The 21,398-nt window shown below is 43.1% G+C and overlaps 1 protein-coding gene across 1 annotated transcript; it reads right to left on the bottom strand.

Annotated features, from left to right (window-relative positions):
• Positions 1-452: 452 nt before the first annotated feature.
• LOC311266590 (uncharacterized protein) lies at positions 453-21,241 on the bottom strand. The gene is made up of 4 exons (XM_084369004.1): positions 21,133-21,241; positions 4,804-4,874; positions 2,641-2,854; positions 453-1,536 (listed from the first exon to the last, which is right to left on the bottom strand). Exons 1-4 carry the CDS (start codon positions 21,227-21,229, stop codon positions 1,025-1,027), a joined length of 894 nt encoding a protein of 297 aa, XP_084225130.1. The 5' UTR covers positions 21,230-21,241; the 3' UTR covers positions 453-1,024.
• Between the last annotated feature and the right edge of the window lie 157 nt (positions 21,242-21,398).

Raw genomic sequence — 21,398 nt, 5'->3', positions numbered from 1 at the left:
AGCTAAAGTCATGGATGTAAAAAAAAAAATGAATACAGTTAGCCGCAGTTAGCAGTTTCTCTGCTAATATGCTGCTCGATATTTGTTGGGAGTATGAATTCAACAAGGGTCAATTCTTACATAATGCACCTTTAAATAGTGTTCTGGTTTGGAAAATGACTCTAATTCAATTCAAAGTTCTGCCCAGAATCAGCTGTCCGGCCCAGGTTTATGAGGCGTTGGATAAATATGACGATCAGCACCTTTAAAATAAAAAATAAAAAATGTATGTACTGGAAGTAACTGTCAACATGAAATCTGAATCTTGGCAATAAATAGATATTTATCTACAATATAGAGTCAATAAAAACAGCTCTCATATCAAGCTATAATAAATAAATAATTTATCAGAAATAAATATATTTTACTTTTATACAGTAATACATGAAGATGCATGGCATCCATTCGGCTGAGTTCACCTGAACATAGAAACTATACAATGTAATGCCTGTTTTTATGTGAAAAAAATGATATTGCTTTTAAAGAGGAGCTGCTTCACTGTGAGTAATAGTGAACATCATATCAGTCTTTTTTTTTAAAGTCTGAATCAGAATATGAACACAGCATCAGTCCTTTGTGTCTGTTCTTTATATCTCTGGAGCGTCAGCCTTCAGGTCTCGCCCACATTAACTCATGCTCACATAAAGAGTCTCTTTTATGTGTGATAACTGCTCTGGAGTATCCTGCATTAGTAAAAAACAATTCACTCTTTGAAGACGCATCAATAAATCCAGACTGTGACTCCCTGATGACTTCCCCCTCACTCTGATTTTGACCTCAATCGTCCAGCTGCGCCCGGACCTCGTCCACCTCAACAGGAAATACGCTGCAGGAAGCCAACGAGCGGCCTCCATCACTCCCTCTGCTGTGAGTGTGTGTTACAGCGCCCCCCTCTGGCTCTTCCCTGCACCCAGGCCTTCATCGCACCGAGCCGCTTCAGGATGGGTGACACCCCTCCTCGTCACATTGTCCCTCATTCACCTCCTCAGCCCATACACATGCAGCTGGCTGCTGATAACGACTGGATGGTCCTCCACGTGGTCTGGGCGTCCATGAAGGAAACCGGCTCGTACCGGTCGGGCCGGCAGCAGGGGTGGCTGCTGACCTTGCGGGCGGTGCGCCGGGGCAGCGAGCCATTCTCCAGCAGCGCCTTCAGTGCCAGGTCGTAGTTTGTTCTTGAGGACTGGCAGGAGCCCACACAGAACTTAAAGAGGACAATCTCGTCTGAGTCGAAGCCCAGGCCCAGGTCCCGAACCTTCATCTCCCTCTTCTCCACACGGCAGTCCCTGCTGCTCTGCTTCGGCTGCCTGCTTCTACCTTTACCCTTTCTACCCCCAGTTCCTGTCTCTTCCTCTTCCTCCTTTTCTTTCTTCTTCCTCTTCTTCTTTTTCTTTGGTGATCCCTTGGGTTGAGGTTCTGAGGGGTCAGAGGAACGCGGAGAGCGCCCCGCCCAGCGACTACTGGGATGGTCATCCACCTCATCTATTACAAAGGGGTCTAAGATGGAGAGGAAAGAGGAGTGGTGGAAAGAGAGAGTTACAATCAAAGTGAACACTCATTCAGGAAATTGTGAGCAATAACATATTTAATCTTCTGAAAATCCAGCCTGCAACAGACTTTATTCACAAGGCGACCAGTTTCCTCCGACATCACGGTCAGGCTGGGAAACCTGAATGCTTGGATAATGCAATGCTGCTGCGTTCCAGGTTCCAAGTCTTATAAACACAGGTAACCAGACAAATTGTTGTCATTTTACAGCTTCCCAGTTGATCAGCAACTGAGAAGATGATTGATAGTGAAAATCTGGAGGCACATCCGGCCATATTTGAAGGTCAAACAACATATTTGACAACCTGTTAACCCGCTAATGGAGGCTAATCAGTTATCAAACCTGTTGTTTTACCTTGAAATATGGTCCGATCTCCCACCAGATTAAACTATCCATTGTCCTCACAGTTGCTATTCAATCAGGAGGCAGTGAAATGATAACAGTTTGTCAGATGGTCTGTGTTTATACGACATGCACACGAGAACACAGAGGTACAACATTTGAGCTTCCCATCCTGAGTGTGATGTCAGAGGAAAATGGCCACTGACTCTTTATTGAAGAGGTGGCTTGCCAAAACAGATAAACACGACTCTGACCACGAATAAACCAACATCAGTTTGATTGATATTCCCTGAAGTACCCAAAATAACATTATTTAGGAAAAATATAACAGAGATATTTCTTTTTGCAAATGAACCCAAAGGTAAACTATGTGTTCCTAAAAAACAATGTATAGACTAAAGTAACCTCGATCATCACTTCGTCCGCATTCGGGACATTTCTGGGCGTCAGGAGGAAGACAGTTGATTGATGAGTCACATTCCCAGGTTGTCAAACACAGACGCTTTTAGTTGGTGGCTTGCCAACCCCATGCATCAGTACCTCATGACCTGAGAATGTGGCTCAACAATCAACTATCTTTCTCCAGAATCACAACAACTGATAGATCAGTCATGATAGTCCTTTAACATAACTTTTTGCACTTTAAATCCAGAGACACTGGCTGGTGAAGCGTGTGCTGTAAACGTTCACTTCCAGAAGAGCGTCAGTACCGTATAAAGCGTGCCAAGTGGAGTAAGGGTCACTGTCGTCTTCCTGCTCCTCGTCCTCCACCACCTCTGGCAGCGTCACAGGAAGCTCCCGCTCCTCCTGGCCTCCCAGCAGGCCCACAGTGCGGCCCGAGTCTGATCCCACGCCGGCAGCGCCAGCTGTCATATGAGCTCCTTCCACCAGAGGCAGCAGAGAGAGGAGCACCCACAGCAGCACCTACAGGAGACAGGATTCACACATTAGAGGACCAAAGGAAATCTGAGGGGTTTGCTGAACTGACTTTCTTGCATGTTTAAAGTTAGTAACCTGTAATAATTGATTTTTAGGCCACTTGGTGTCAGAGTGCTGTAAACATGTCGCTGAGCAGAAGGAGCTGCAAACACCAGGAGCACTCAGTGTTTCATGAACAGACCGATGGGTTAATTAACCGGAATAATCTAACACACATGAGCAGAGAAGAGTGAGCTGCTTGTGTCTGTAAATTTAGCTAACAGCCTGCTAGTAGCCTTCACAGGCATATTGTTACAGTATCTCATCATCTCTTACACGTCTTCCTCCTCACTGACGAAACACGGCCGCTTCATTAATTCATACTGAACGAGCATGTTCGACTATTCGAACAGCCACTAAGTTAGCAGCTGACATAGTGAATCTGTTAGACAACAGCTGACTACTGACTTCATCTAGCAGACACTGAACCAGCCTACATTAGCATTTATTTAGAGTCACATTTCTGTCCAATATTAACTGTGTTTTGGACTCCTGAGGGAAATATCCGGCTCTTGAGCTGCTTAATACTGCGCTACGTTCAGCAGTTAGCCACTAGCTTTGTCTGTCTGTTGTGTGGTGATGAGCAGGTTGTATAAAACAGCCATACGACCAAAAAATCAGCTGAAAGGTGCGAAAAATGCTTCACAGAGCTGAGGGTAACTACAGCCCCTCCATGTCTCACATACTTATTCGACCCATTGCTGATATAGTCATATTGTTTAGTGCAGCTTTATATAGATTTATAGTGATGCTTTGTACTCAAATGCTTCTAAAAGGTAAGACTAGTCAAATTTTGAGCCAAAAATAAGTCAAAATGATTAAATAAAAGGTCAAAATGTAAATGTCTTATCTCTTGTTGAGAAATTAACTCATATTTATCATTTTTATCACAAGATTTTGATTTTTTTATTGACTTACCATGGGAATTTTTTCCTCCATTTTTTTTTAAACTGGCAGGAATGGGACAGAGAGGTGTTCATGTTTTGCTCTCTTTCAGAAGATAATCTAATGTTTGTACACTATATGAAGCTGGAACGTCACATTTAGCAGAGAAGATATAACATGAGATTTAGTTGTTGCTAGTTGTATATTACAACAGGCTAGCTGTTTCCACTTGTCTCCAGTCTTTATGCTAAGCTAAGCACCTGCTGACTCGAGCTTCATATTTTGAGCAAAGTTGAGAGTGATATCTGTCGTCCTGCTCGGCAAGAAAGTAAATAAGCATCAAAATATTCCTTTAAGATTTTTGATGACACATTGTGGTGTTGGCGTACAGTCCTGCTGTTGTCCTTTTCCACCAGAGAAACTGGACTGTTTGGTCTTCTGCTCTCATAGAGGCCATTAACTTAATAACAAAACTAATTGAACAAAGTGCTTTATAAAAACAGATTAAGAAAATTAGATAATACTCAGAAGAGCACATAAAACACACAGCTCCTCAAAAGCTCTTCAGAGGAGCTGCAGCAGTACTTCGTCTTAAGCCTCTTTCATCAAAAGTGATCTCACTTACTCTTCAGTAATACTTAAGTCAAATAACTCTGCTTTCTTTCCGATCTTTTGGATCAAGCTTTGTCCACCGGCTTATAATTTAGCGATGAAAGCCTCGGCGCTGACATGGTTTTATGGAAAGCTCGGGCCGAGTCTTGTGGGGATGGATTTCATTAACAATTTATACCTACACATAACTCATCCTCTGGTTTATAGTTTCCTGTACAGTGGGGATGAAAAATGAAGAGGCTGGGTTATTTGCAGAGATGGTGATTGCTTATAAGTGAATACACAGAGGATGGAGGAAGAGATGGAGTCATAGAGGATAAGAGGGAGAAAAAGGCAGCAGCAGAAGAAGGAGAGGACATTTTCAGGGTGCTCTTTTGGCAGCGACGTTCCTGACAAACCTTGGCCTTTGCTGACATCACAGAGGTAATCTCCTGTCTATCCTTCCTCCGAACCCTCCATCTGGTCCCACCTGGAGAGAAAGAGAAAGAGAGGAATGTAAGACCAAGAACAAGGCTTCACTCTGTCAACTTCCCTCCTCCCAGAACTCCTCTTGAAAAGGGTAACATAAACTAAAGGCACAACATGCGGGCGATATGATGTCTATACATTCACAATCGTCCAGATACTGTAAAAAAAAACAGCCCCGCGGGCCCCCGAGCGAGCCGACATGTCACATAAATCACGTACTCAATGCATGAGGACGGCGTGTTTGTTGTTGCTTCAGTAAAAGACCAGTGTTTGCTGCCAGTTAGTGTGGCCAGTGTTGGCTTGTCGGCTCATACATCCAGCCCCAGTCGGACAACAAAAGGCAGCATCTGCGATACACTTGTCAAAGGCATTCTTCAGGGTCGCTCCTGTGGCAGAGGTACAAGCAGGGGGAACCAGGCATAGCGGGAGCACTTCGCGGAGGTCCCGGACAAAAAGCCGCAGAGATGCAGGACAGGTGATAAGACGATGTTTATATATACTACGTGCAGTGCGGAGGATTGTGCTGGCCGCGGCCAACAGGTTCGCCTGAGGTGCCCCAGGTGTCAGCACAGGTCAGAGCATCACGTACTCAGAGGTAGGTAACTTCACATGTTCCTCACTTATCATACACGCATTCTGCTGAAAAGTGTTGCGACAAGAGAAGTCGGGGGATCACTTAAGTCATTAGGATACATCATCTGGGAACCATGAACATCTGTGCAGGATTTCACGGTCATCCATCTGTTAGGTGGTGACATTTTTTAGTCTGGACTAGAAAAAATCATATTGTGATTAATTTAACAGATATTGCAGTTGGGATGTGATTCATGATTAGTGGGAATTATCACGATTAAGAATTAAATGGTGTGACATTTGTTTGGGTCGTTACCAAACAAACATGTTTTCTAACATCTGGACACCATGATCTGTAGGACAGACCTCTGCAGCGCTATGGTGCTTCATTATAATGATGTTTTGTCACATGTTTGACCTCTATCGAAGAATTGCAGCATCCGTCATTTGAATTTTGCACTTGGCCGTTGTGTGATCTCGATAATATTTCCATTAATTGTGCAGCCCTAGTCTGGACCAGAGTTGTAGATTAACCAATCAGTAGACTAAAAACTGTAATAAAGTATCTGTGTCATTCTCATTTTTGTACTAAAGACAGACTTTGGGAATTCATTTCTTGCATTGAACAAGAGGAATTATTACAGCAACCAGTTCCTCTCTTAACATCTCTTTGGGTGGTTTGTCCAGTGTTTTCAAGCCTTTCTGGCTGGTGACACCTTAAAGGAGCAATATGTCGTTTTAGAGAAGAAATTCAAACTCAGAATGATTAATCATAAAACAAACTCAGAAATATCTATTTTCTCCATGACTGAATAAACAAGCTGTTCTCAGAGGAAAATAAGGTCCCAGAACACTGTTTGAAGCTAGAAAGGTGGCGGGGTCCGCCACAAATAAACAAAGTAAAACAGTATGAAACCGTGTTGTCCTTTAAGGTCAGTTTGTTTATTCAGTCATGAAAACAAAGAGTTTGTTTATTTAGTTTGTTTAGGCATAAAAAAAATCGTTCTTCTGATTAAAATTTCTTCCCCAAAACTGCATAGTGCACCTTTAAAATAAAGGGATATTTACTTGAGACCCGTCCTGACCCGTTTACAGTATACAGTATGCCTACCACTTGTGACCATTTGACCAATGAGCGTTTTTATCTTTGTTTTCCTTTAATACCTTTCAGAGGTCTTGTCCCCGTCTACTTCAGCTGTTCAGCAGAACGCTGCAACACTGTTTTGCTGTGAAGCTCCAGAAATGTTTCCTGGACAACGAAACTTCACCCGACTTTCCATCAACATGATATAATATCCTTTAAGTCCAAAACATGTCAGAAAACTAAGAAACGCTAATTAAAAATTTCCAAGAAGTTGTGACTGAAAGGTCACTCTTGATCTTGGAGCCAGCCGGTAAAATCACCACAAGGTCCATTGGAACCGGTTCTGGAGCTTTTGATCACATATCTACAGTCTATAGAGATATAAAACAGAAACGAAGCAACTGTTTGGTATCTCTTCTTGATATCTGACTTAAATTATCATCGACACTGTTGCTGATAACATTCCAGTGACGCTGTGTGGTTGGAGTCTTGAGAGATTTCTCACTATTTTAATGTAAACGGTAAAAAACCATAATTATGGTTTCACTCTTGCTTTGCAGCAGAGAAGCCAAATCAGTGCACGTCCTTAAAAAGCGTCATAAACCCCACATTCCTTTGGCCTCTTTTAAAATTTCTGGTGTTTCTGCGCTCAGACTCCTCTGCCTCTTTTTATTCACACTTTCACTTCACGAGCTACTTTGTAACTTCTCCTTTGACAAAGTTCGTCCCTGCTAGTCGTGTCTGCTCTATTTAAATCTGAGATGAACACTTATTTGAAACGACTTTCCACCCACTGATACTTCCTGCATCTTTGAAACCACATCTGTCATCTCTGAGATGCTTTGTATAATCTTGGCAGTGAACTACAGCAACACTGAACGTATTCAAGCATGTACTCTTCATGTATTCTTTAGATCTGCACTGATATGACGAGTGCCATGTTTATTTAACTGTCAAAAACAATCCCAGGAGTTCTGTCGGCGCAGCGAGATGGAAGACTGACAAAAGGTTACAGATCGCCGGTTACGATAAGACCTGTGATCCTGCACGTTCCAGTCGAGGGAACACTGAGGGAACACTGAGGGAACACTGAGGGAACAAGAGGTCGAGGAGACACTTAGGGACAGACTTAATGCCACCGCTGCAACCTAACGCCAAACTGGCTCCTCAGCCCAGCGTCTCTGGACAGATCCTCCGCTGAGGTGCCATTCTGAGTCCCTGGCGCCACAGCTGGGAGCGTTTAGCCCCCTTTCAGTCCAGCGTGCTGGGAGTCTACGTGAGCCCGTCTGCTGGTTCATTTCACCCCACTGCTCTGGAGCTGTTTACAGCCTGACGCCTGCAGCCTTTTTTCGGGGATGAGGTGGGAGGGGGAGTCGAGGGGTGGAGAGAGGAAGAAGGAGCGAGACACTGGTCCTTGAAGTGCTGCAGACTGACACAAGCCTACCGATGCTGTGTGTGTGTGTGTGTGTGTGTGTGTGTGTGTGCGTACAGTTTTAGATGTATATGTGTGTTCAGAAAGCCGAGCATGTGTTTCTTCCTTGTCTGGCTGATTAAAGCGTTTGGTTTGTCCATCAGGCTGCAGAGAGCGGACTTCTTGTCACCTTCCATTTGCATTGTTGCTGCTCTGCGCTCCAGTTGTTGTTCACAGTTAGTTAAGTGGGTAAGCCCTCCTGGAGCAAGTAGAGGCCATAAAGCCGGAGCCAGCTACTATTTCCAGAGCGTATTCTGCTGTTGTGAACTGCTGTTACAAGTACTGTTTAAGTGCTTGGAGAGGACGGATGTGGATTTTGCTTTAGGGATATTTATGAGATAAAAGAAGAGAGTATGAGCTTTAAAACAGTTCACTGAATATCAAGTGCACTGAGCAGCAGTACGCACAAAAGTAGGCATATTAAGAGATGTTTTATTCATCAATGCTAATTATCTACTGTATTCATCAGAAACAAACGTCGGAAATGAACATAATTATCGGACAGGCCAGTTTGGGATGTCTGTTACTGCTGAGACCTGGCACTAATGTCTCCATAACAATAACATAGGACTTAATACACTTGACTTTATGAACAGACAGCCGGTTAATGATCTGGTGATGGATCTTTGTCGAGTAACGTGTTGCTTCAATGTCAAATGAGTGATTTGTGAAGTGAAGACTAGCTAACGTCATGGTGTTAGCAAATAATCGGGATCCTGATAAACTAATAATTAGCTTTAAATTAGAGTTGAGACCAGAATCAGATTTTTTACTGTTTATTGTATAAGATTTACAGTATATGTCCACAGAATATGTGATTTTAGTGGAAGAAAACGGCATGTAAAGGCGAAAAAGGCTAGCTGTTGAGTTAGCCATGTGCTGGTTGAGGCTACCCACATTTTCCTGTCTCTTGTCAAACAAAAATACCTTTTGATGTGCCAACATCTCAGTAATTGAGTTTTTAATACCCAGTGTACATAATGTATAAAACTGTATGTCAAAATGTCTGTCTCTGACCACAGGACGACTAGCTGACATCAGCGAATCTAATAATTAGTTCAGTGTTTAATTAGAGTTGAGACCAGAACTAGATTTTATTTTTATTTTTTACTGTTTCACCATACAGTTTACAGTATATGCCAACAAAATGTGTGATTTTTGTGAAATAAAAACAACATGTAGGTCTAGGAACAGCAGCATGAAGAAAAAAAGCTAGTTGGTCAGTTAGCCTTAGCTAGTCTTCAGCTAGTTTAGCGTAGCACATAGCGTAGTATATCTTAATCATAACAGAGAAAAACACTACAAAAACAAAAAAAAACTAAAATAAGATAAACTAGTGTTGTTGCAGCTAACTAGCCTAGCTTAGCAGAGCAGCCTCGCAGTGACTGCAGCTCCTCACTCTGGTGGAACCATCATGATTTAATGTGGTGACGCCGCCTTTTTATCAAATATTTAAATAGAGCAAAAAGAAGAAAAACAAAGTTGAAGAAGAGACAGGAACATATTTTCCATGTGCCCTTTATATCGTTCAAACATCGATCTAAAGGTTTTGTCTGTCACAGCGACTAATAATCAGCCTTAAAGGCATAAAATGAAGGTTTTGCAACTTTTATATCTGCCAGCTGACTGACTGCCCTCTGCTAATGCAACACTTCCATGTATATTTATTTCAAAGATGTGATTCTGGCTTTAATTAATACTGCTACTTTCAACAGAAACACATTTTTGCTCAGAAAAGAGGCAGCTCGACATAATAAATGTGCTTCTGATTAGTGATCTTGGTGCCTATTGTATACCATTACATCCTCAGACCTGAGCCTTGCCCACAGAGCCTCCATAAACCTCTCACCTTGTTAAAGAAAGAAAGAAACCTCAGAGCTCTCCGGCGTTTCTCCTCCCTCCAAAAGCCAAACTCCTCTGATAATGACCTCCTATTAGAGACCCACTCTGTTCTCTGCTGCGTGTGCACGTACGTGAAGAGTTCCTCTGACCTCCAGCTTTAACCTGTCACTACCGCGGTGCCTGATTGCAGGAATGAGGAGAAAAACAAGGGTACAGTAAATCACCGCTGGCTCAATAAAAGACACCTGCAGTGTAAGAGGAGATGCAGGAGAGAGAGGAGGCAGAACACCAGGAGAGCCGCCTGATCACTACCAGACACCCAGAAATCAGCGGAGGTCCCACAAAACGAAGCACGGTGATATCTGCTGTACTTAGATGTGCCCCAAAGCTCTGCATACATGCATCCAGAGCAGCTCGCAAACTTGTTTTGCGACTTTGCTTTCATTTTTGCTTCTGGCGTTCTGATGACACGGTGAAATAACTTTTCAGAAATATGTCATACAAGAAGCTTCAGGGTGTAACGTCTAGTGCGCACAGTGTGACGTGTGAATGTTTTGTATCTTCATCCAAGTCAAGAGTCTTAGAAACTCTGAGGTACTTGAACTTTACTGGAGTATTTTCTGCTTTAGTTACTTTGCAGACTGCATCAGAGCCAAAGCAGCACAATTTTTTAATTAATTTCTTTAATCTGCAATCACATAAATAAAAAACATGACGAATATCAGATCAGATAATGAGCCAGATAACGACGATAACGTCATACAGTTCATACATACATGTAAACATATGTTTAATTTACTTTTGATACTTCAGTTCATTTTCATGTCAGATACTACTCAAGTAATATTCATATGGGTGACTTTCACTTTCAACAAAGTAAAGTTTTAACAGGATATCTGAACTCGAGCATGACTTTTGGATACTTCTTGTATGATGTCAACGCGTCATGTTTTCCTGCACTCCTCTTTCCTCCTGTTCCTCATTTGCATCATACTTCATTTAAAGCTTCGAGCACATTAATGTCTTTTTCTCTCGTTAAACGTGCCCTCTCCCCCTTCACCCGACCGAAACAATTTCACTCTTCAGCAGTCAGCGACGGCTCGCCTTAACTATGCGAGGCAGCCTCAAAGTCATGGAGGGAAAAGGCTCGAGGAGGAGCGATAGAGAGAATGAGATAATAAAAGAAATCACATGATAAGAGTGAGGAGAATTAAAAATAGAGAATAGGTTACTGTCCAGGGGAAAGAAAAAACGAGAGAAAGATAATTGAACCACTGAATGGGAGAAAGCAGAGATAAGGCGAACACGGGGAAGCGAGGGAATGACAAAATGAGAGTGCAGAAAGAGAGCGCAGACTGAAGCCCGGTCAGTCTGTAATCCCATAATCCCTGGCAGGCAGGCAGGATGTAATTGCTCGTTAGTGCCAGTTTCCACTCTGAGGCCTGTCACTGCTGGAAAACCACAGAGCGCCGGCGAAATGAGAAACAGATAGCGGCTCCCATGCCTCGCTTCAGATAGGTAGGGGGGCCCCCCACCTAAACACCCCTGAACACACACACATATGTGCACACACACGGTCTTTCTGTCTGCGGCTAGTTCATAATCCTTCCTCTGCCTCACACAAGATACACACAGTCTTTGTCAACTTCTTACAACACACACACACACACACACACACACAGACACACGGGGGGCAGAGGTAATCAGAGGTGTGGACACCACGGAGCCTGCAGGAGGATGGTGAGGAGAGGAGTGAATCTGTATGACCTCACCGCTCTGCAGGAGGTTTTATTAACCGACTGACAGCATCTGAGTCCAAAGGTGTCTGAGAGGCGTTCAGGCCAGTAGGAGAGAAACGTGAAGGGAGGGAAACGGTGGTGAGCTGAGAGGAGTAATGTGTCAGGAGCAGAGTGACAGACTGATAATATCATGAGCTGGGTTTGACTTTCCATACAACAAGGCCAGTTTACAACTTTAGGCCAGCGAGGAACGATAATGTCGGTCAGTTGGTCCATCAGTTTGATCTTCAGAATAAAATATCACAGAGATTATTTGACTGATTGCCTTGAAATTTGTTTGGGACGTTCAAGGTCCCCAGAGGATGATTCCTTGGTGATCCCACCATCATGTCAACATGTCCAGTTCTTTGGTTCATGATCACACACCTGCAAATCGATCGACATCCCATCAGCCTCAGCTGCACTTTGTGCTACTTAGCAAATGTTAGCATGCTAACATGCTAAACTAAAAAGGTTAACATAACAACATTTTTACCAGCTTAACATCAACAGCTTGGCTTTTTTTTGTCATGAGTGTGATAGCATGCCAACATTAGCATTTAGCTCAAAGCACTGATGTGCCTACATGCAGCTTCACAGAGCCGCTAGCTCGACTGTAGACACTAAAGTTTTGTGTTGTGTCGTCTCATGTTGTGACTGATCGACTTGTCAAACGACAGAAAATGCTAATAATCAATTCATTGTTTTATTCATTTATCAACCAAAGAGTAAGTAAAGTACATAAAACTTAACTTGGATTTAACAAGTTAAACAAGCAAATAGAAGTTGGGTGGTCGTTGTGGGCATTTTTTTAAATTAACTATTTAGATTTTATAGACTGAATGATTAATAAAACAAAGTGTAATACTATTTCCATGTAGAAGCCGGAAATACGTCTGAATCATGAATAACTTGTAACTTTATAGCTGCTCAGTCAATATTCAATATCTGAGTGATAATTCCACTATGAGTCATTGTAGTGCCTTTAAGCTCATTGTTTTGGTTTTCAGCCACTCTGCTTTGTTCACTTTATAACCAACCTTGGATCCCACTGAATAGTGTCTGATGTTGACTTAGCCTCTGGGAGCAACGACCAGTGTTTTGTGGCTTGTAGTATAGCCAGCAAATATCTGGATAATGGACACCCAGGCTGAGACTTCCTCTCTCTGGTCCTCGCTGTGTTCGATTAGAAACTTGTTTTAGATCCAGGCAACATTTTGGCTGATCTCTATAATCAGATATCTGAACCTGCTGCAGATACATCTTAGCTAATAAAATGCTGAATCGTCGTCAGACAAACTGTTTACCTTCATGCAACCAATGTCTGCTCAAGGTAGCCAGGGGAAAAAATGAAAGCAGCTCTGAAATATATTATCAACGTCACGGTGATTATTTGTGCATGGTTAACTAGCCAAAGGTTATGGAGAACAGTCCCTCTTTCAAGCTCTGCCTGTAGGGTTAAACAGTCCAACCTGGACCTCATTAGAAGAACCTATTAGAGGTAAACTTATTGGTTGCCTGATGATAAACCTGAGTGATTAGTGATTTACTCCACTGACCCTGCAGCCTTCACACCAAAGAGGGGAAAGAGAGGAGCTGCAGAAAATCGTGTCTAATGGTTCTTCCCCGGGATAAATAAAGTACTTTTAGTGGAAAGCAATGTGTTTGAAGTGTAACGGTTCTGGATTAACGCCTTCACACATGCAGGTTCAAGTTGCCAAAGGTGCTGTGGAGAATTACTGCAGGTCATCAAAGCACAAAGACCAGCGGGTCACAAATAAAGTCAATAAAATGTAAGTTTCCACAGCGCGTTAAAGTGTCATCTGTGACCGGCACGTTAACCTCAGGCTGCAACCCTAATGGCATTATTACGACGGACGGAGGGAGAGGAAGAGCTGCTGTCATCGTCGCGGCCGCCACAGACACCTGGCTCTAATAAAGGAAACACATTCACACTGTGAAGCATCATTGCTGCTGGAGACAAACCCCAGAGGAGCGAGGCTGTAATGGGGCTCACAGCAGAGGAATTCACTGATAAAAATGAGGATGTCCAGGTACTTGGCAACTAAATGGAGTAATGAGCCAACGAAATGACTGTAGTCTCTGTACTGCAAACTGCAGAGGTGGCAATGGCCCCCACTGGTGCCCCATGATCAAAAAACACCCCAAAAGTGCCACTCTTGGACGCCCTTCCAGTGCCCTTTCTGCACGCTGGTGCCCCTGCCCCTCAAACATCTGAGTCCACCCCTGGTCTTTGGGTTTTGGACTGTTTGTTGGTCAAAAAAAGCAATTTGAAGACGTCACTTTGGGCTCTTTTTTTTAAATTTTATAGACTGAATGATTAATCAATGAATCTGGCAGAGTTGAAACCCTGACGTCATCAGGAATCAGGTCTCACCTAAGTCCGGAAATGATACTATGTTGATCTCAGACAGTCTGTTTCCTGTGAGCTGGTTTCAGAGAACAATCCAAACTCTGCCCGATGTGTTGACACGTTTCTGTTCCTCTACATGCCGGACTAATTACTACTTGTCTGGTAGAATTGGCAGATAACAGCTGTTATTGTTGTTGGTCGGCTTGTGTCAACTCATGCCAGGACTTCTTCTCGTTGTACGTTTGCTTTCATCAATCTGTCAATGACATTTCATTAGAGGAATAAAAACTGAGCTATTATCATCCCTCACCGGTTGGTTTAACTGGTTAAGATTTAATCAACCTCAGATAATTAGCTCATGCTAATTAGCTCATGTGTTAAGTGGGTTTTATGACACTTTCTCTACAATAAACTTTATATAAAGACTAATGTGTGATGTCTAGAATGAAATAAGTAGATTGTCACACATCGTGTGTTGACTTGTGATGGGAAAAAGAAAACATTATGAACAGCAGCTTAAAGCATTGTTTCTACTGGAGGCTCTCAAAGGGGGCGCTGGGACCATCAGGGGTCCTTGAGTGGGTTTCAGGGGGTCCTGAGAAAAAGTGGAATAACTCTTTTTTCTCCATAATTGTATCCTTATATAACACAATACCAGAATGTATGATTATTTCAGTCATGGGTTTCATACACTTTCTATTATAAAACATCTAAAAGCCAAATTCCTGTCATATGTCTGGTCTGGTCTAATTTGTGTCAGTTCAGGGGTCACTGACATAGAAAGTTTGAGAACTATTGGTTCATTATTATAAATATTAAAACTTATTTCTATAACTTTTGACCTAAGTAACTGCAGATATCTTGGAACAGCAAAATCGTTAAAATAGGTCCAAGGGCACAAGAGACATGGACAGAGTTAAGCAGTTTAGTCGGATTACTTAAATCACTTTGTGTTGAGGCAAAACCAAAACTGTGCACAAATGAAATGTCACTTATAATCCATTAGTGTGTGAATAAAACCACGGTGAGTCGGTCTGTAGACTCAAATGGATATCTAATGGATACTTTATGCATTGACTTTATTGTTCTTCCTGTTTCCTCTCTCAGATAATCAGGAGATGGTTTAAAGCTGCAATAATCAATATGTTTATATAAACAATGGATTCAAGGACTACAATGTAGAAAGGGGTCAGGCGTAGTGACAGAAACCTCCAGTGTCATCAACTCAGCTCAACAGAGCTTTGTGAATCCCACTAACAACTGATCTTTGTCTTCAGTGGGAAAGGTTACAATCAACATCCACTCCCACATCAAATGACTCTGCAGTCCTCACTTGTATTTATCACCAAACAGCAGACACCACAAGCTGGTGAACATAGTGGAGCATGTTGGAGGCCAAAAACAAGGCAAAAAGAGAGTGAAAATTGGATTTACATTTTCAATTTGGACGCTAACACGACTCCAGATGAATGGTGACGTTGCTCTGAATGTGTTGGTAACTATTTTCTAACACATTTGCCACAATAACTGCCCACAAGCGGCCAAAATGTCTTATTGTCAGGCTCCCTGTGTCTGTGGCCTTGTTCCCAGGTTTTAGCAATAAAAATGGTGAATACAATGTTATTATTAGCAACAGGAACGATAGCCTATTATATGAAAATAAGACAATATTGTAATAAGCCACAATTATCCGTTAACACAAAACCAACAAACTGCGTCAGCTTTTGAAACTGAGCGTCAAACAGATCAAAAGCTTTCTTGTGCACTTAGGAAGAGAAATGAACCTGCTGCAGGATTTTCCACATCAGCTGTAACTTCCTCGATGTAGAAACGACCTCTACCAGATTAAATGTGCAGGGTCACTGGAAAGTTTAGCCAATGTGCAGCTAGCACTAATTAGCCACGTAGAAACCCACAATGCATCAGCGTCTTGTGACCCAGTCAGTTAAATTAGACGGGACACCGTCATCTCCTGCAGCACCGGGCCCCGTTTTCCCATGAGCGCCGAAATGAATGAAGACAGCCTCCTGACGCGACACATCTGTGTCCTCGGCTGTCTCGCTCGCTCTTCTTCCCTTTGTTTCTCGCCAAGGCGTTCTCTCCCAGTGTCCCTGACCCTAATAACCCAAATTCCTGGCTGATTAAGTTGGGTTTTAAAAGGGAAGCCACACAGAGAGCGGTTGGGTGAGCCTCGCCTTAAATGGGAACACGTTTTAGCCGTGTTGGAGCGATGATCAGAGGGTAGGATTTCACTTTCCGCTGTTTGTGAGGACGGCGGCGATTAAAAGGCCGCGGAGAGGACAGAAGGGAAGGAGCGGAGAAGTTTCACTTTCTGTCTTTTGCTGTCTATTTTCTCTCAAACACACTTTGTAATATAATTTGTAATACTCCCACTACACACACGCACACTTCACCTTTCATACAAACCACAAACGCACACTCACCCGCTGAAATCCCCTCTCCCACCCTCGCGACCTTTTCTTGCTCCCATCTCATGTTGTTATTTCTCCAAATTAAGCCCACACTGAGCCGGAGAGTAGCACTCAGAAAAGTGGCCATCTGTGACACACACACACACACACACACACACACACACTGGTCATTATTAGTGTGTCTTGTGGGTGAACCAGCGCTCTCCAAAGTGTTTCCGTGTCGCCCGCTCGTGCCCCAGACAGACTGGGTTTAATGACCTGGCCTGATAGTTCAAAGCGGCGCTCAGACGCCATGATTAATGAATCTGACCTGCTAATTTCGGGAGAATACAGCTTATTGTATCAAAAAAGGGCCTTCACAGACACAAACAGTGCGCTGGGCTAGTTAACATTCTTCTGCTTTTGGAGAAAAAGTTGTTTTAAGGAGGGCGATCGTGCGATAAGGACAGGAGTTTGCTTTATGTTTCATCAGCGGTTCTGAACATATTAACTGCCGCTTTGTTCTAAATAATTCAAGCTGTTTGAACTTGAAGAAGTCAAAGTGCTCGACAACAACAAGCAAACAATTCAAGATCAGAGAGAAATAATTCCCCCAGCGTACTTGCAACAGATTGTCCGCTTGCTCGGAAAGCAAAGGGCCCAGAAAACAGAAGTAGCATGGGAAGCATTTGTCTGAAGGAATACATCTAACAAATTGAAATTCCTTTTTGTCAGATCATGCCTCCTTCAATTTGCCCTGAAGGAATCACTGTAGTTCGCTGCGTTCTCTAAGCACTTCCAGATTGAAGTTGCCCTGTGGCACTTCAGGTTGCATAATCAATCTCTCTCTCGCTGCACTCTCTCCATTAGTCCGGGGACAAAACAACCAGAGTAACGTTACACGCCGCGGCTGAGACACGGCTGAAGACAAGGCTCCCTGCACGCCACACACATCCATCTTTTAATGACAGATTTATACTAATCTGGAAGGGTTGCGCCATACTTTAATGGTCGGATATTTCACCCGAGGAGCAACACACTTGAATGTTTTGCTTGTGACTGTGCCTGATGATGTATTTCACCTTTGCATCGAGGCCCTTCGAACTCGTGACTTTTAGGAGCCTTCAGTTTTTGCCCAGCAAAGGTTTTTACAGATGCTTTAAAGTTATATAACAAGGTTTAGGTTTGATCTGACTTTTAAATACGTCTTGTAACAATGTCTAAAATTTACAACATGCTCCATTATCAGATCAAGCACTCGAGCCCTGCAGTGAATGTGGAGCCAGAAACAAACCAGCAGGGAAACACTGCACAGTAAGATACAGCTTGATGAATGCTGAAGGTTTGGTGTAATGATTGCAAACTTTATACTAATACTATAATTAGTTGACGACACATTGTTTGGTGCTCCCAAATTTCAAAACATCGGCTACAAACTGGATGAACGAGTCCGACAGCTCGCCCAACACGCAGGCTACATTTTATGGTAGCTTACATTTTCAGAGAGTGACATAAAACATGGAAGAGAATTAATTACAGCTCTTAGTCTTGGCTAGTAAACTTTATGACTGACACGTAACATTATTAGGCTGTAAAGCAAAGCTAAAGCTCAGAACATAGCTGAGGTTGCAAATTTTCACACGCTAGCTCTGGTTGCTCAAACGTTAGCATTCATAGCGATGCAGGCTAGGCTGCATTTTGTGCTAGCTTAGATTTAAAAAGTGTGACGTAGAAAAAAGAAGAGAATAAATTACAGACAGTAACGAGCCTTCAGTCTTGGTAAGTATGAAATATGGCTTACACAAAGAAATTTTAAGACTGTAAATTTCTTGCAAAGCAGTAATTGTTTTCCAAAAGCATAGATTAGGCTGCACAATTTTCTAATGCTAGCTAAAGCTAGCAAGCTCTGAATACTAGGGGTTGGCTATCAGATGTCATTTTAGCAGGCTAACTGTCGGACAATATATTATTGTAGTTTACAAATATTTATCAGTATCTTTCTCACAGCTGTTCAATTTCTGTGGTATTGTAGGTGTTGAAAAATAAAGAAAGAAAGTAAAGAAATAAAGAAAGTTTTGACTGAATATTTCATATTTATCTGTAGCAGCTTAAACGTTAGCATTCATAGCAATGTAGGCTACGCTGCATTACATGCTAGCTTACATTGTTAACGTAGAACAAACGGTTCTTTAGAGTTAATCCAGACATGTAGTGTTGTAGCTGTTAAAAGTGTGTTTTGTTTTAATACGTAGTATTTATCTTAAGTTGCCCAAACGTTAGCCTACACAGCGATGTAACGTTAGCCTAAGATGTAAGAGAAATTACCTAACATCAAGGAGGTAGGCCTACTCTTCTGCTCAGTGGGTGATTTTTATCTGAATAACTGTGTTTCGTTTCATTCGTTTATAAAGTGTCAACAAAACAGAAAAGGCTGTTTGTGGTTGATTTTGCTGCGTTCTTAGCGACACTTAAGTAATTTATAGGCTAGCTATTAGCCTACAACTTGAGGCAAACTCAGCCTCAGTGTCATTTTAACATCAACACTGCAAAGACTCCAAATCTTAAAAAGTATATTTGTCTGGTTTCTAGTCAAAACATATCTTATTACACACAGTTTGGTTCTAAACATTTTTCTTAATTGTTTATTTTTACATTTATCGAGCTCCAAAAGTAGCTGAACGTGTTGCTGCTTTCTGCTTTTTTCCAAATCATTCCCCTGGTTGTGGGGTGAGATAGAGGTCATGTTTTTCTTGGCAGATTTGATGCGAAAGATGCGATCTTTGATATATCCTCAATATGTCTGAGAGTCTTATATGAAATACACAGAAGTAATATTTGCAGTATCAGGCTGCGCAGCTGAAAGCTTAGTGAGTAATGAAGCCCACTGAGCGAGGAGGACAAACAGGGACAGAGCCTGTTTCCAGCCACAGTGGCTCTACATATTTACAAGGATGTTTCTACACAAAGGCGGAGTGGCAATAATGATAACTTATTCTGTCGTTTTAATTACGAGTGTTTAACTGACTCTCTGTGAGTCTGAACACAGAGCAGCAGAGGAACAAGAAAGAGTTAAACCCATAACGCCAACAAACGGCACGCTAGCTCTCGTAAAGCCGCATGCCAGTTAAAACAAACCAGACCACACATCAGGAGGCTGCTGGCGAAGAGAGCGCGCCGGCCCGCCGTACCTGACCCTCGGCGGGGCCCGCTGACCCCGTGACCTTTGACTGGAGGAAGTGAAAGCTGTGGCAGCGTGACGGGGGAGTGTGAGATGCCTGGAGCGGAGGCGACGCTCTCATGTTCAGCCTCGGAACAAACTGGCGATTTCAGACGACACGGGTAAAGAAAAACAAGGTTGTTTCACGACATGTTTTCACACATTTTACAGGCATTTAGTGGAGGGACGCCTGCTGGGGATGTGCGACATGTCTCAGGTGATGTCGACATGGATTCATCAAGTGCAGCAGCAAGATCTGAGGATCAGAGGCCCGCCGGGCGAGCCTCCCCTGCGTGTGTGAGTAACGACGTATGTCCATGACTGAGTGAGTCAGTGGGCCATTGAGTCAGAGACAAAGCATGAAGGCTCAGTGACGCATCATGTCATTTCTCTCACATCTCTAATTGGACAAATCCTGACAAATTGCTCACAGTTTCGGGACACAAAAAATCCAAAGTTAAAGGGGCACTACGTAAGAATATCAGAATACTATCAACTTTTTTCCATAAGTGAATAAACAAGCTGTTCTCAGAGGAAAATAAGGCCCCAGAACTCTGTTTGAAGCTAGAAAGGTGGCGGGGTCCACCACATATAACGTAGTAGTAAAACAGTATAAAACTGTGTCGTCCTTTAAGGTCAGCTTGTTTATTCAGTCATGAAGACAAAGAGAGTTTCTTTATTTCGCTTGTTTAGGTATAAAAACCAGCCGTGAAGATCTTTCTCTTCTGATTAAAAATGTCCTCCCCAAAAACTGCACAGTGCTACTTGAAGAGCCGAGTGGAAACTCTGGCTGAAGCATCTCCGGCTTCAAGTTCACAAGGCTGAAACAATCTACACAGTTTCATCTGAAGCTGGACAGAGCCGAGGTTGACTTTCAGCACGTCAAAACACCTGAAGCTTAAAGGACTTGATCTGCCCCTGATCCCCTCAGAGGTACTGGAGGAGGGAAATGCAGCTGTGTGTGTGTGTGTGTGTGTGTGTGTAAGCAGCACTTTGATATTTAGATTTGCAGCCCACCACAGGAGAGGGTCACACTGGAAGACTTCCTGACTGCCACCACACACACACACACACACACACACACACACACACACACATCTCAGTCACTCTTGATTTATATTTCCCCATCATTCAGAGTCACCTTCTCGCAGCTTGTAAACACTTGACGCCATTAATCACCAAACTTCACGTCATAAAACACAGAGGACAGACTCCTCCACCCCTCTCCTCCCACGCTGCATTTCACCAAAGCTCCCAATAAACACACACATCAAGTCCAACGCTGAATCCAGGCCACGGTGACCCCTGAGAGCCGGAGGAGCCTTAAACAGCTGGCAGGTGCGTGCGGCTAAAAAGCCACCGATGTGAAAGGAAGCCAAACATCAAACAGCCGTGTCAGTGTTGTCACAGCAAACACGAGGACAAGAGAGCAGCTTTCACTGCAGCATAAAGATGTCCAACAATATATATGCAGACAGGCAACTTTACACAGTCTGAGCGTGTCCTTACCAGCTGTCCTGTGCGCACTCTGCTCCAAGTGCGCGCCGCTTCTTCCGCGCTGCGTGCGGCTCATGTCCGCGTCTATCCACACGCTGCGGCGCGTCATGTTGCGTTACACCTCGCTGTCACGGCGTGCAAGTGTTCAGAGCAGGCTGTCTCCACTGAGGCTGAAGCGAACATGAAGAATCCATCTAAAGCGGTTCTGCTTCAACGCGAGAGGCGCCTCCTCCTCGTTTTTTTTTTTTACGCGGCCAAAATCCCTTTTTCTTTTTCTT

Source organism: Pagrus pagrus (genome assembly GCF_965226575.1).
Source record: "Pagrus pagrus genome assembly, chromosome: 12".
NCBI lineage: Eukaryota > Metazoa > Chordata > Actinopteri > Spariformes > Sparidae > Pagrus > Pagrus pagrus.
The sequence above is the reverse complement of the archived record's forward strand: the minus strand, read 5'-3'. Positions and strand labels throughout refer to the sequence as shown.

Bases quoted from the DNA above. Each gene is read 5' to 3' on its own strand.
- LOC311266590 (XM_084369004.1), bottom strand. From the start codon at position 21,229: ATGACGCGCCGCAGCGTGTGGATAGACGCGGACATGAGCCGCACGCAG. The intron at 4,875-21,132 runs GTAAGGACACGC...CTTTCTCTCCAG, and splicing joins GAGTGCGCACAGGACAGCTG to GTGGGACCAGATGGAGGGTT. The intron at 2,855-4,803 runs GTTTGTCAGGAA...TGTCTCCTGTAG, and splicing joins TGATGTCAGCAAAGGCCAAG to GTGCTGCTGTGGGTGCTCCT.